Below are 16486 nucleotides of genomic sequence, written 5' to 3'. Positions count from 1 at the left end.
AAGTCATTTAAAAATACTCTTGATGCAACAGGAAGCTTAGTTACAATGTATAAATTAAGGAAGAAAATAATCTTTCTTCTTAAGGGGTCATAGACTTTGTAAGATGAAAGAGATAACACAAAACACATGACCAGTTTCCCTTTTTGCTACCCATAGAAAAATTTCTTTCCTTTGAGGTCATTTGCACCTCACTTCCAATTTCCTGAAAAGCTCATTTAAATCAGTCCCATACAGAAGCCTATTTATGATATTTCATTTCTTATGTAGGGATCCGAGACCCAGAATGTCCCTTCCGGTCTGTGAGCCTTTACTGTCACATTGACTGTGTGATATAATCCCATTATTTTATCAGATTTTTTCTTAATCACTAGGTTTCCTGAACCTCATTATTCCTAAAAGGAAGTTGTTTCAAATTCCAGTAACGGTTTTGTTATAATCCTAAACATTGTGCTCTTTTTCTTGCCTGATATTTAGTGCCAAATATATTTTTTAAAAGAAGTCACACAATCACAGCTTTAGTTTTTGTCATACTAAATAATATTCTTTCAGCCTCCTGTCACATCATGCTGGTCGCTGCTCTTGGTTCCCATTCCAGTTAGCATTAGGCTTTCTGGTTTTGTCTGTGTGAAGGCTCATCAGTGACACATCAAAAATGACACTGTATTTCCTTACCTCTACTGGAAACAATTCTCCTAATTCATCCTAATAATAAATGTGTTTGGTGCAGGGTGACACCCTACAGCTCTTCACTTTGGAAAGGCCTGTTTCTGGTCTGCGAGTGTGAATGTTTGCATTTTCATTACTCCAACCCAAAAGGTGCTCCAGTTTCCTAGATGGTATTTTGATCATCTTCTGTATTGACTAAGATTCCATACTTTGTAATCAGCCAATGTCATTAATCCAGTCCTAGGTCTTAATTCCTAATTAGATTGAGAATTGTCCCAAAGACAACCCACAAGATCTTTTAACTTCTGCCTGTCCTGCAGCCTTATGTGCCCCTTTCAACACAAGCTCTGATCAGTCCCCCGCCCTCCCGTTGTCCAATTCCTCAGGCATCTTAAAATTCCGCTGCTGATATCCCTCCTTCCCTCCTTAACTAGTAATTTCCCAGGGGGAACCAGTTCTCGCTGAAGTGCTTTCTTGATTCAATTGTTCAGGCACAATTCTGTGAGGTATTGTCCGACTGGCACAGGGCACCACTGCAGAGCATCCTCCAATGTCATTACAGTGACGGGAGTGGAGAGCGCTCATCGTGTTTCAAAACGTTACTGATTTGGGCTGTAACTCGTCGTAAGGGCCCCTCCTCAACACTATATCAAAGGTCTGCTTTTTCGTGCTACGTTGGCTCTAATGTATTTACTTTTTACATTTCAGCTTCAGATTTCATGGCTGTCGTCATAAGGCAATTGCCATTTAGTACTTTTCTCAGTCCATTTTCTCCAAAGGTGCGATGCAGTCTCTCCTGACTATTTCAAGCATAGATTTTCAAAGTGGCATGCAAAATGTTTAAAAGCATTTCTAACATAATCTTAAAAATAGAAAAACAGCTTACAACTGTGTTATTAAGCTTTTTAAAATTCTCTCATCTGTTCAACTGACTTTTTTTTAATGGCAGACATGATATCAGGTGGGTTGCTAGGTTTGGTGGTTTTAACAACTAATTTTACAAGATAGCTATATAGATTTGAATACCATTTTGCTCCTCTGTTAAATGTAGGTGAAAGAACTAGTGTGGCAGCATCAATCCTTTTAACATGCATTATTGTATTTGCTTTGATTTTGCATAAGAAAAATATTGCGAAACATCTGTAGTATTCACTTTGCCTAAGTTTTGGCAGGTGGAGAATCTCACTGATGTGGCAACAGTACTATACAAAACATGGAAAGAGGTTGTCCCTGTTTAGACTTCCATCTGTGTATCATTGGGTCAGTGGAGGCAGTAGTCTGTCTGTGAAAATAATTGTTGGGATTTTTTCCTCTCTTAAGTAGCTGTAGAATTTATGTTTAAAAAAAGGAAGAGGTTGTTTTGTAGAAGTTTCCCTTCCCCAATAAAGTACAGAAGTCTGTTCATGTATTATTTAAAGTGTCTTCCAAGAATCCCAACTACAATACTGGTTGAAAGAGAGAAGGATTAATATCATTTAAAGGAAAGGAATGGAAAATCTTTAAGGTCATTTCTTTTTGTGACAAAGAAACTTAAAAAGCATGGCAGACAGGATCTTCAAAGGTTTTTAAAGTCCTGTCATCAGCTCCCAATCAATAGGAGTTAGATACTCAAATTAAGAGTTCAGTTCAAGTCTTCAAAGGTACTCGTGTGCTTAACCTCCTTTTGCCTTTCAGATCACTTCTAAGGATAAAATGGCAGTTTGACTGAAAAAAACATTTTGGTGTGAAACTTTCATGTCCAGCATGTGGATAATTGTAGCACCCACTGTTAATCAGCATAGTGGACACTTCTCTTGCAAGTTAGTTATTGGTAGAATATGTGTAGAATTGGTCTTGTTTACAAAATTGTTTTCCTTTGTGAAACAAGAATTTTGCTTTAAATAAAAAAAAAAAAACAGAAGTAAACTTTAAAAAGTTAACTAATCGTATAGTGTTAATGTTTGCAGAGGCTGACAATTTCAGTGAATTTCCAAAAGTCCTGAGTCTGTATTCCCTAAGGATACAGATGAAAACGATTTCTTTGTAGCGTGTTGCACATGTACAAGGCCTTGAGCTTTGACTTTCCTGGTCCATGGTTGCACACCTGCCTGTGCAGGATAAGGCTTCTGCCAGTTAACTGAAGTTAGTATCGATGTACAAAATTAAAGAGTACATATAAATGTATTTAAAATATGTTGTCTAGCATAGATCTTCCATGCACTATTAATGTCTCTCAAAGTTTGCCAAGCCTCCACCTAAGAGGGGATCCCACTGGGAGTTGTGGGGTACAGTCGGCACTACCCCTGCCTTTAGGGTTTTCGGGGGGTTTTTTTTAGAATTTGTTAAAATCTTAGATGGTTCAGATCTACTTCAAGTATTCTGTCTGATAGCGTTGCCTCAGGCATACGCAGTGGAAGTGGCAGTGCCCCATGTTAACATGGAATTGCTATTTGTTTACAGTCTTGAGTCACTGAATCCTTCCTGTCAAGCAGAAAGCTTTCATTATAATGTAGGCACTTACCGTCTCCACAGCCCGCTCTTGAGTGACATCAAAACATAAGCCAGAATATTATTGTCATATGCCTTCTAGTTTGTGAATGGGCTGTGGATCCCAAAGCCTCAGGCGCTGAGTGGCATGTTTGGTCTTTTGGAGGAGCGATTCTGCCTCTGGTCCAGCATTTGCATCTCTGAGACAGTTGTCACAGCTGCTCCCGATAATGTTGGCTGTCATATTTCTTAGTGCAAATGCACCTCATCTGAATAGCCAGGCAGTGGTTACACTCCACGTTTTATGGATTTTCTTTTTGTTCTTTACCAGTCTGGCCTTTCTTCAGAGTCAGCGCTGAGAGCCAGTTGCTTTGGGGCCGGGAAGTGGACGGGGCAGGGCAGACCCGTTTGTTTTCCTGCATTTACATCCAACTTGGGGCCCTTCGTGGCTGTAAAGAAGGAGCCGCCCCTGCTGCCCGCCCCCATCCCGGCTCCCAGCGCCAGGACCGGCGGTGGGACTGTGGCCCCCGCCGCTGCGGAGGGGCGGCTGCTGAGCGGGAGGAAATGAGTCTCAGCAGGCACAAATCTATTGCCTGTATTTTTATTCTTTCCATTTCTTCCAAACGGAAAACAATCTGAGCAGTTTCGGAGGATGAGAGGATATAAATCTGTCTGCTGCTATTTATACCGTGCTCGTCACTACAGCCTCTAAACGCTTAGAGTCTGTATTGCTGCCTCACCTGAGGTGGTCTTCAAGCCGCCCGGGCTGTCAGGAGCAGGCGTGTCTCAGGCCAGCGGCGGAGGGGGGTCCCTGGAAACATCCCCGTCTCGTTCACGCTCCTGCTCGGGCTGTGGCAGGTTGGCTGTCAGGCACCAAACCCTCGGGGTTTTGTGCTGTGGGAGGGTGGTAGCGAGCGTGGACCTCCCTGCTTGACACGGCGTCGCATGGTGACCCAGAGGAGTGACTTGCATCGGTGCAATAAGCACCTGCTTTTGCTGTCCAGTAATACTGAAAAGCAGCGTTTCGTGTCCTGAGCCCCCCACAGACGGCACGGCGAGTGCTGTTCTTCTTTGGGTGGGCAGGCAGCAGTGGATAGACTGTGTGGGTGGCTTTTGAATGGGGCCGTAAAAATGGGTCTGTCTGTTCTGGGTGGATATTTTAATAACCAAATATCTTCCCTTTGCTTTTATTTGAATAATAAGATACCATTTTTCTGTTTGATCTCTTTGAAACATGCTTCGCTTTCTACCACATGCACCTACATATTATTCTTTACTCCCATATTCTACATGGGCATTCAAATAACATTAAAACCACTGATTCATTGAAATACTTTTTAAACTGTTGTTGTTAGTCATTTCTGTATTGACTGAATTTTTCATTGGTAATATTGTTGGCAGCAGTCCATGTCTGCCTGGCTGGAGGCCAGTTTAAGCTCGGCAGGATGAGCCCTATTGTTCAGCAGACTTGGATTTTGTTAAACTCTCTAACAGAAATATGTGTCAGGAGATTTGCAGCTATAAATTGGATCATGTCGGTGAGGTTGGGAACTCGCTCAATACAAAATTGAACATTTCACCATGCCTGTTGCTAAATATGTTTATGCATGTTTCCTCCGTGGGTTTAAAAAAAAAAAAAAAAAAAGGAAAAAAATAGTAAAAAACCCTGTATCTTATACAGCTGGTACTTTCTTTGATGTTGAGTGGTTGAAAAGTGCAGCGGGCTTGGTGTTTATGCATTGTAATGCTGAAAGCAAGTCTCTTTTCCCTTTTTCCCCTGTGTGTCACAGGCAGTCAGATGCCACCGCAGCCTCCTGGCAGCCAGTCGGAATCCAGCTCCCACCCTGCCTTGAGCCAGTCACCCATGCCACAGGACCGAGGTTTGTTGCGTGTCCGGGCTTTTTTAGTTGGTGCCAAATGTTTTAAGTCACACATTAGCCACGTGAGATTTCCTGGTATTTCTTTTCTTTTCCCAGGGAAAATAACTACAGTCTTCATTCAAAAGGCTCAGGGGGTTTCCTTCTCTGGGGAAAGAGCAATTGAACAGCAGGTTTTCCAAAATACAATTGGAAACAAGGCGTTCTCAAAATACTGTGAATGCCCAGAGTATCAAGGCAGTTTTCTGTAAATACCTGATTCATAGACTAGAGAATTCAACTTTCTGTTGTCTGCCTTGGAATTAAGATGTAAAGAAATAGTGCTAGCTATGAGCACTGCAGTTTTGCCACTGTTATTAAAACTCTTGTCTCTGATGTCTTTGCATGAACTCGATAGCTACTCCTCTTGCCAATTCTAGAAATAAAAATATCTTTAAATATAAAGCAAAATCGACTCTTTAGGTCAAATGGCTCAAAGATTTGGAAATCTTGCAAGGGAAAACTTTGCAGGCAACAGCGCTGTTCTAAAAGAGTGCTTCCTAGCAAGTGCTCACCAAAATAAACAGCAATATTTTTTTCCTTGTGTTATCATTTATAAACTTTAAGCCCTTTTCCTTTTGCCTCCTTCCTCTATAGCTCATGAAAGATGGTTGTCACAGCTTTGTTGCGTGGCCATGTGATCAACTGCTGTGAACCGGGCATCCTGTCCATGCAGTGGTTAACATGTGCCAGCGACAAGCTTGCAAAACAGACACATGATAACTGTGATAAACATGGAGTTATTTATGAAATGCCCCTCCTAACATGTCTTGCTACCAGAAATATTCCAAGTAGCACCATATGGGGATACCATAAATACTAGAAGTTTTCTCACAGCGAAACAAGTTGAACTCACAGAATGACAAATTTCTGGGATGGCATCCAGGAAGAACTAGGAGGACTTACAGAGAGGAGGAGAGAGTCTTAATTTTTGCTGTTTTCCCGTGTTAGGTGTCCTCTCCTCCAGGAATGCTGATTAATGAGAACACGAAGCACACAATTCCACACTCCACTTGTTTGTTTTTTTTCCTTTTCAGGTCATTCTTTATACACAGTTGTTGGTGCAGAAACTTATTTTCCCATTAAAAAAAAAAAGTAGAATAATGTACACACTTGGTGAAAAAATACTGGCCTCAGTACCCAATACAGATATATGATGTTTTGCGGATTAGAATGTCACAAGGCAATGGGAATGGATCAGATTGAGGCTTTGAAGATGCAAGCATCTCAGATGTGTGCATTATCTGGCACAACTGGGTCTTGGCACAAAATGTTACACTGCCCAGCAATAACTATTTCTGAAGTGTGTGTTCCTCATCTGGCTTTGGAGGATGTGTTAGGCAGGTCTGACAGAGCTGGAAGGATCGAACCTTTCCGTTGCTGCTGTAGAACAAAACTGGGGGTCATTTCATGGTTGGGGGAGGCAGAGGAGTATTTGAAAGTAAAACAGAAGACGGCAGCCATAACTAGGAAGTCAAACAAGTGAACAACAGAGAGAGAAATAAAATTTACAGATGGATTTAGCCTGGTTCTTTCTCATTGGGGGCGGGTGGGAATTGTGGGTATGTTCTTAGAGAAAATGTATTTGGGAATGTTGCGATTTTTGCACTCTTCATATGCAAAATATGGTGTAATACACATGATCCTCGTGACCCAGCTTGTACAAGCAGTCCATTTGTTTCATGCAGCAGATATGAAATTTGTAACTAGCCAGGTCCTATTGATTGTGCAGAACGTGTTCCCCAAAGCTTCTCTAAAGTCTGTGGTATAATACGCGCATAAACATGCGTGCATTCCCTTCTGCGCCCTGTCATTGATTAGAGGCTCCTTTGAAATGGAAAACTTCACCTTTTAAAAAGGCTGTTACATTAGTTGATTCCTTTGCTTGCTTGAACTGGTTTCCACTGAACTTGAAGAAAGGAAGGAGGGGGAGTGATGGGGACTCAAAGGGAAGGTGCTTGTCATTTACTGATAAAAACCTGAGCAGAAAATCGTTGCTGCTAAGGACACCTGATCCATAGGCATCTGTTATTTAAACTATTGCCTTACTGATACACACCTTCTCCCAAAAAAAAGAAAAGAAAAAAAAATTAAAACAAAAAGCGCAAGAGACCCTCCATAGGATAAGGTAATGTTGTTTGGTTTAGCACTTTGTATAACATTTCTTTCCTTGTTTAGAGAGAGAATTGAATGAACAAAAGACTGCTAATAATTTCTTGAGCTGAATCCTCTGCTCTCAATACTTGAAAAAAATGTTATTTAACAGATACTGTGAGGCTTGATTGACAGGTGAAGTCTGAGCTGTAGCACTTCTGGATGCTAAACCGCTACCTTGAACCATTAAGTTTACACTTACATGTTTTATTATGAAAGCGTTTGATTATATTTTACCCTACTTTCCATGGTTACTCAGCACCCAGCTGGGATTTTTATGTTTGCCTGCCTGAGGCTATACATTCTGTGTCATACAGTGCAGCGTGAAGCAATGAGCGTATTTTTACACGTACATTCTGCATGTGGAAGGAGGGAAGTGGTAACATAGGTACCTATGTACAGTAACAGGAATTTCTTGGGGGACTGGATTTCCTGTGCTCTCAGCTTGATTATTATATAGCTTATTTCATACTTTTTGTAATACGTGTAAAAATACTTAATTTTTGAAGAATAATTTGAAAATTTCTCACATCCTGCTCAAGCCGTAGGACATTTGGACCTGGGTCAGCAGAAATGTAGCATGCTATTCTAGGCAGCCCACTTCAGTTCTTGTCCCACAATCAGTAACTGGCCTGTGTTGTTCGATGCCCAGTCAATGAAACTTTTTCAGCTCTGCCAACACGTGTTGTGTTCCTAGGCAATAAGAACTTGCGTTACTTTTACATGCGTGACCTGTGTCTCAGCTCACAGGTCTTTGAAAGTACTGGAACCTGAAGTCAGTCCCATTTACCTTGACGGGCTGGCAGAGCCAGCGGGAGCAGGCTGTGCAGGACGGGGGGCAGAAGTCTCTTGGGGAAGCAGGAGCTGCTCTCCTACACCTGCATTTAACTGCTGCTGAATCCCAGCAGTTACCGTGACCTGGGGATACCACATGAAAATGTAGTCTAATCCAGCTAGTCATTGAAACTTGCTATGCTTTTGAGGGGAAAGGGAATGCATGTTTTGCTCTTTGCTTCTGATGTAGCTACTCCAGGTTTTTCTTTGCTATGATGAAAAGTAGGGGTTTGATTTTGTGTGTTTATTGAAGTCAGAGCTTTTTATAAACTCTAGTTACATCAGCCCCCAGAGGTAGGGCAGTGGTGATACCACACTTGTCGTAACCATTTGGCAAATAATGGAGGTGCCTAGTCACTTGAGGATGTGCTTAGTAGCCAAAACTGCTGAATGGATTAGAAGTTATTTGTATGGATCAAATAGAAACCCGGTGTATCCAAACTGACCCCCTAAATCAGTCTCCTGAAGCTGCAGTGTGAAAAAGCGGCCTTCCATCCTGGCCATTAGCTTATACTCACACTCTTACTTTTGTAACCTAACGGAGATGTCTGTCTGCCTATGTGAATACTCACCTATGCAAACACTAATAGGAAAATATGTGTCACAGTAATTATTGAAATAGGCACTCTTACCCCTGCAGAAATGAATGCTTCCTTACCTAATTTTGAAAAAGCTTAGAAAACTTACCTACTCTTAAGTGGTATTTTTCATGCTTATCCAGTTGGATATGTACATGTCAGGTTTTAGTCTTATATTAAAATAGTGAGTTGGGAGCTCCTGAAAACCATTGAATTTAATGGAACCAGTTAATGACTTCACATTATTACTCTAGTAAGCACTCTCATAATGGGGATACTTAAAGAAGCCTTATTTATTAGTGCAAATGTATATGGGTCAGAATTAATTTTTAAAAATTCTTTAATTGTTTTCCCCTTATAATTTTCACAGCGGTATGTAGTTAAATATTCATGATAATGCTGATGATATGCTAAAGGTCTGAAATAGATCTGGAGTCTCAAAATCAACACAGGTTATTTAACCCTTTTCATCTAATGCACCATTGGGGACTTGCTCAGTGAAATCCCAGAGCACTGGAATAATTAGAAGATAGTAATGAGGATTTAATTAGTCCTTGAGATATGCTGAAATAGGACCACTGAGAACTTTTCTGTTTGGACATGGATTGCAAGCAGAATTGATGCCGTTGCAGCTGCTGTGATGTGCTGGAAAATGTATTCTATTGCTGGAGGCAGTTTCGTGGCACCATTCTGTGCCTGTCAGATATATGTGCAAAGTGCCCGGAGTACACACCTCCAAAATTGTTGAATTAGTAGCCTTCCTCTTCTCCATCACTTCCTCCCAGTGCCTTTTATTTTTTTTCTTTTTTTTCATGTCATTCTTTCCCTTCTAGCTTTATTTCTGTCTGTTGTTGACATGATCCAGCTTTTGAGGATTGTTGTACAGTTGAATGTTCTATTAAAAACATATCACAGACAGGAACAGGGAGTAAGAAACTGAAGGCTTGTAGGAGTACAGGTGTTATACTAAGCAAAATTTGGATCTTTTTGACACGGCTTGTGAGCTTTATCCTCAGATCTAGTCCTTACTTAGTATTAGATCTTCACAGAAGTGATATTTATCAGTAGCTGCAATGTAGTAAATTGAAATAGCTTTTTTGGCAGCCAAGATGTTATCCAGCAAGAGGTAGTAACAGATGGGATGTGATCAGGCATCTTGATGTTCTCTTTGTGCTTCCCTATAAACACTAAGCAGCAACTGAATTCCTGCAACTACAATTTCCTAATTTGCCCATTAGATTTCATATAGGTATTTTTCTCCCCGTTAACTGTTTTCTGAGCTTGCTTATTTGTACTCAGTCATCACGTAAATTCCACTGTCATGTATTTTCTTCTAACAAAATACGAGTGGTTTTGCTTGTGTGGAAGACACAGAATACCAATCTGGTGTTTTGCACCTACAGTTCCTGATCAGATTTATGGCTTAATACTGACATTTGATGGTAGAGAGTCTTTTCCCTGAAATCTGTTTTCTCCTTAAAAAATAAACTAGAAGGAAGAAAATAGATCCAAGAATTCTTATTGCAACAGAAAAGGTAGCGTAGTTTGTGTTTAGATTTTAAAAAGAGGTTTTCCCTGAGAATATGTCTTTTGCTCTCATTTGGGGATTTGGGATCTGTTCAGAGCACTGAGGAGCTAGGGCAGGGGTGTCAAACCCATTTTCACCAGGGGCCTCACGGTTGCCTTCAAAGGGCCCAATGTAATTTTAGGACTGTATAAACATAACTACTCCTCCATTTAGAGAATAAAATTATTTTTGTCATTAAAATTCTTCTGCTTGCCATGTTAATGATGACAACACTTAAGGTTAAATCAGACTTGGTAATAAGTTTACTTGGTGTAGACTGAAGGGTTTCAGGCTCTTAAAGAAAGATGCTTGAGACATGGGCTGGGTGCAAAGCCACAGCTATGTCTGAGTGCCCCTTCTGCACATCGCGTTCCCCAGGTGGGTCAGTGCGGAGGAGCTGAGCTCCAGCTGGTACGCAGGAACACTGTGCCAGGCTGGAAGGAAATCTTCATGCCCAGAAAACTGGGCTTAGAGGAATTGTGCCCTCAACAGCCAGAGGAGTGTGTCACGTAAGGAGGAAAAGCAGGCTTTAGTTGAAGCTGTCACATCTTTACAAGGGGTTATTTCATTGCAAGGCTAGCTCTGTAAAAGATCTATTTTTCATCTCAAGTCACACAATAAAACAGGAACATGATGCATTGCAACATCCAGAGCTGATCTAGATGAGAAGACAGAGCCATGCAGTAGAGACATGCACTAAACTTCTGTGGTGACTAAAAAGTTACGTTAGTTTCTCAAGTTAGTGAGCACCAAGTTTATCAACAGTCTTTAAAAAAGGTCAGGCCATCATTATTTTTTACCTCTGTGTTTTTAATTTGATTGTAAAAGTGGAAGTGTAGTGCACTGAAATGTAGTGTTGGTGTGATGAGCAGGCTTTTTAATTGTATGCACGCTATTTTCCTTTGCTATTTTAATTGCAATAGCACCCAAGACCCCCATTTTTCTACCTGTTTGTATTGTACTACATCATGTAGCAATGCACAGCAAAAAAGCTTACAGTATGTCTACTTTGACTAGTAATTGAGATCTTTGGAACGAAAGGTCACTGGTTCTCACTCTGAGCTGTGGGAGTGAATGGTTTTGTCTGTTTGTCTCAGGTATTGCAGGAAGACCTGCTTTTCTTGCCCAAAAGTATTAGAAATGATGTTACTCTGCCAAACCAGGTTAATTCTTAAAGAAATCAGTTGCCATTTCAGGATGCTAGTTTCAGACTGTCCTTGGATTTTAAACATACACAAGCCAGTTTCAGCTTTAGGTTGATCTGATTATTTGTGGCCTACACTAAATCTACAGCAGTATTGGCCATCTGCAAGAAGAACTGAAAGAGGAAAGGGTATGATTTACATGTGATAAGCCATGCTGGGAGAGTGCAAACTGCAGAAGTAGGATTTGAAGTAGATAATAATATCTGTGCAATCAAAACCCAGAGTCAGGTCTCCCAAGTAAATTTTGTATACTAGCAGCTGGTCATTGCTTTCTTCATGCTGATGTGAAATCTTGTTATACTTGGGGATAAATCTTTATTTCATTTTTTTAAACTAAATTGGGGATTCTCTTTTTGAGATTAGGGAGCAGAATTGAATTATTCTGAGAGAGTTTATGTATTTGCCAGCGAGAGACTTCTCAATAGAAAAGTTTCCGCTGACTTCATTAAGCAGCCATCAGATTCCCTGCCTCTGGGCTCGGAGCAAGATAAGCCATAAGCAGCCACTGATGAAGAACTTGATGAAGTGACAGTCAACATTCCTGTTCCCAGGCTTGATGTACAGTTCCTGGGTACGATCCCTGTCCCTGGGACAGCTTCCCGTCATGGCCTGTAAACCAGGAGCCGCCGGTGCTCTGCCTGTTTAACAGCACCATCGTTTCCAGGACGCTCTGCTCCCTCAGTACCTCAGTTACACTTTTTATGAAGCTTCTCTAAAAATAAAGAACTTCTGATCTCAGACCCTTTATGTCTTTTTAAATTAATATATAGGGCAGTGAGCTGAAATCTATATAATGTATATATTATAGCTAACACTGGATAGTTCTCATCCCAAAGGATCCCAAAAGGCTGCAGAATAAACGCTCGTCAGGGAACAGCTGCAAATCAAGGAAGGAAAGAATCAGTAAATTGTAACTCATGGTAAAATAAGAGCAAGACAAAGGCATTTTGGGACTGAGGACAACATGCTGATTTTGTATTTTCGGAAAAATGTTATTATTTATTTTACGTATGCGCAAGACAGAAAAGACACCATGTGTATTTTAGTCCTGTTCACAAAATCCATATACATTGTGGTATCCAATATATTAATTTCATTAAAAGGAAGATGGGAGTTGATCCGTGGAAGCTTTGAACGAGAGTCTCCAGAGAGGGTAAATTTTTCAAACCTGAAATTTAGACCATTAAGCCAGCAGGCCTTGCATATTACGCCCTGAAAAAAGCCATTCCTTCTTTGCTCTCCACCATGATTTTTGCAAATACACGTGTTATTGGGGGAACTCAGACAAGTGTCAATTGTATAAAGCAGATGGATTCCTCAAGTTTTTCCTGTTGCTGGTCAGATTAATTCCAACAGCCCAAGCCACCTACTGAAATTAAGGATTTGCTTCCGGAGGGCGGTGTGTGGGGCTTTTGTGCTACAGTTCACTGTTACCCTGATTTTTCGAGCATATAGGAAAAGCATCTTGTGTAAGGCATCTTACAGTAACAAATTATGTTTAAAATGGTGTGGGAGCAATGTTTTTTTGTTCTGTTTGTGCATCAGCCTCTCCACAAATGTCTTTACTTCTCTGCCCTCGGTGTAGCACTTAAAATTTACATCAGAGAGCATTACGCAAGGTTTGCATTAGGAAAGGCTGGATATTTCTTGCCCAGCTACCATCTGGGTGATCTGTCTGATCCTTCCCCAGATTCTAATTTATCAATGATAGATTATACGAATTTCAAGGCTAGGCAGTAGCAGAGGGAGGTTTAGGGGTGGGAAAAATTTAAACATTATTGCATGCTATACATAGACTGGGTTTTGTAATATCAGAGAGAGAGGCAGAGGAGGTTCAGCCAGTTAACCTAATAGCACAGCTGGTAAAACACTAGGGGGTCTGGGTTAAAACCTTAGCTAGGTCATTAGTTTCCATCTTCCCCAAAGCTATTCACATTGTGAAGAGAAGCAGCCAGACAAATAAACAGTGTGGAGACTCTAAGAGAGATATTAAAGCATAATAAGAAAATACTTTAAAAAAAAAATAAAACCAATCCAGCACTTTTTCTTAAACAGAACATTGATCTTTGCCTGAAAAGAAGAAGTACTGCAGTGATCTTTGCAGGAAGCCCCAATTTTGCTAAGGCAGTGTTTTCTGTAACTGCTATGTCATGTAGTCAAAGAAACATCCTTTGTTGAATGGGTGTGAAGAAATGTGTTGGTCTTTCTGCAGATATTAGTAGATGCCAACATGAAAATGTCCAGGTACCAAAGGGAAAACATGTCACTGTTACTCTGCCCCAGAGAACTTCAGATGTTTTTAGTGACACCCTGATGGACTCGGAGAAGACAACAAGGTTTTTTATGTGGGCTGAAGAAAGAGCTCAATGTAGAAATTAGATTTTTTTTTTTTTCCATGGTTAATAGGGAAACAACAAAGAGCTTTCTCCTGAAAACTCTTTGGCACTTTTTAAAAAAATAGATTGTGATTGGACAAAGAAATGAGGATTTTTGAAATTTTTTTTTTAGCTTTTATATGAGTAAAAACTTATTATCAAGAAGATCATTAACCTTCTTGTTAGAGGCTAAAGAATAAGCCTCTTAATTTCTTTGATGTCAGTGGTCTCAGTACATTTTTTTATGCTGCTACCCTTCAGTTGCCAAAGTTGCTTGTAGCAGAAGCGTTCACTCAGTACCAGGGATATTAGCAAAGATCTGGTGTATTGAATACCTAAGTATTACTCATGTCAGTGGGGCCAGAGCCATCCAAAGATACTGTATTGGTGCAGTGCTATGACTTAGCTGTGCTAAATACGGATCAGAATCTTGTTTGCCATCTGTGTGTGAAGGCGTTTTATTTATTTTATTTATTTATTTATTTTTACCAGCTTATTAACTGGACAGGAATACTGAGAATTAGCATTTGCATCATCTAAATGAGGTTTACACTGCAAGCCAATCTACTCATGCTCAGCAACCCATCACCTTGTAGTGTGTATTACTAGGCCAGATGGTCCATGGTATGACAAACACAGGTTTCATGTGTGCTGTCACCAGTCCAGGTGGGCATATTAAGTAAGGATGGCTTCTGGAAAGTGACAAGAAGAGCTGAGGAAAGTACATTATTGTGAATGTAAAGAAATCTTGTGTTTAGTTGCTCTGGAGGCCAGTTTTTTTATGCCACCCACAGGGTTTCACTTGATTTACTTGGGTTGTATTTTGGTACATGGATCAAACCTCCTCCAGTTTCGTCATTGCTGTTACTTGTTTAGACTTCTGTGTAATTTTTGGCTCCTTACATTTCTTTCTAGTATCTAAATCCCTCTCACTGTGTCCTTTTAAATGTATATTTTAAGTAGTACCTGAGGGAGGTGCCATGGCATTCTTTGCCAGTGACAGTACTTTGTGACCACGTAGCACTGTCCCCCCACAAGCAATGGCCCAGCAGTATTTTCTTATCTCCTGTGGTCTGTAAGCTGCTCATCTCCAGGTTCGACCACACCATTTGAAGACGTTTGTTCCAGCACCATCGACAGTTCGTGCAGTCAACCTGGTTGCATATTTAGGGTCCTGGTACACCAGGTTTATGTGGGAGTAGTGAACTCTTTCAATTACTAGAACACTTTATTAACATGCGAATCTTGTTCTGTTGGATGTTTCCTCACAGTGCTCTGAGGTGCTGACTGGGGACACGTTTAACTGGGCAAAAACCCAGACGTGGTTCACCAGTCCAAAGACTTCCTGAGCTGCCCTTGCCATCCGAGACGGGTGAGCCGGGCAGAGTTTCAGTCTCACTGTGGCCTTCCTGACCATCCTGCACTGCTAACAGGTTGCCAAATTTTATTATGTCTACTGCACGGAATATTGGGGTTTGTTTGCTTAGCTTTGCCCTGCCATTTCTATCTCAGCGTTGTTTACCCATGGACAAGCTACATTTCGGAGTTGCTGCTTTAGATCCATCTCAGTTCTGTTGTATTCTCTGGTGAAAATCCTGAGATAGCGATTGCAGCCCAAACAGCATCTGAGGAAGGAAAGTCAGCCAAAAACTGTGTCATGGGTGTGCAAACATTTGCTCTTTTCTCTCAAGGGTACTGGCCAGTGCCTTGCTGACATACCAAGCATTGGAAATTTGTGTGATTGCCCCCTCCCCGCCAAGTTTTTCCTTTATAAGTAGTGGAAAATATCTCTTTTCTCTTTTTTTTTTTTTTTTTGAGATGATTTGTAAGTAGATAATTTTATGTTATTTTTCTCTGATTATTTGATGATTAGCAAATGCATCCAGTCTGTTTCTGCTTTTCTTATTCCATGATTTTCAGAGTAATAAGCCTGTCTGGCCCCTTTTTTAGCCCTTGAACAAGAAAACATGCTTATTCCTAACTCAGAAGAGCTCCTCAATGGTTTTGGTCCTGTGCTCTGTCATTAAGCTCGCCTCTCTAGAAAAAGCAATAGCCTGATATACTTTATCTTTCAGAAGTTCTTTTTTACAAAGTACCATTGCAAGTTGTATCTTTCCTCGTGTTTTATTTATCAGATGTGTAATTTAATGATGATCCGCTTTCGCTGTAAACTCCAAAGTTTTCCTGAGCTTAAAATGAGTAAGTGTTCCGTGTGTTTTCGGGTTTAATTCATTCATGAAAATCGATGCACTACTCCTGGCTAAATCAAAAGACCTCTCATTGACTGCGGGTTCAGTGTGTGCCAGCAGACAGTTGCTGTCCATCAGCTGACGGGCAATAACTTGTTACTTTGCAGTCGCTTCCTTTGTGTTGGAGCTCCTGCTTTCCTGGAAACGTTTTTTTTTTCGTATTCAAGCCAAGACTTTAAAATATCAAAAGAATCCATTTCAAATTTTGCAGCAACACCCAGCACATTTGGTGGGTGTTTTTCATGGTTAGTGCTAAGGAGATAGTATTCAACAAACAGATGATTTTGTATTGGTCAGTGTGCAAGTGTAATCAAGACAACTTTAGTGCATAATTTCATGCAACTTTAGTAATTTACTATTGTTCATCTGGTTCGTGTATAAATATGATAAGGGAAAACCAAGATTTTACATGTTTTTCCAAAGGTATCATGAATGGTATTAGCTATTTGATATGTATTACGAGATATTAGTATTGT

General features: G+C 40.5%; 1 protein-coding gene across 5 annotated transcripts in view; it reads left to right on the top strand.

The window, feature by feature from the left end:
* ARID1B (AT-rich interaction domain 1B) overlaps window positions 1–16486 on the top strand; it is a 330284-nt gene that overhangs the window by 242253 nt on the left and 71545 nt on the right. For all 5 annotated transcript variants that reach the window (XM_065630702.1, XM_065630699.1, XM_065630700.1 and 2 more), the window contains exon 6: window positions 4923–5012. In XM_065630702.1, coding sequence (XP_065486774.1) covers window positions 4923–5012 — 90 coding nt within the window. The remainder of the gene's footprint in view (window positions 1–4922; window positions 5013–16486) is intronic.

This window comes from Caloenas nicobarica, chromosome 3 (genome assembly GCF_036013445.1).
Source record: "Caloenas nicobarica isolate bCalNic1 chromosome 3, bCalNic1.hap1, whole genome shotgun sequence".
In the NCBI taxonomy this organism is placed as follows: domain Eukaryota; kingdom Metazoa; phylum Chordata; class Aves; order Columbiformes; family Columbidae; genus Caloenas; species Caloenas nicobarica.
The sequence above is the reverse complement of the archived record's forward strand: the minus strand, read 5'-3'. Positions and strand labels throughout refer to the sequence as shown.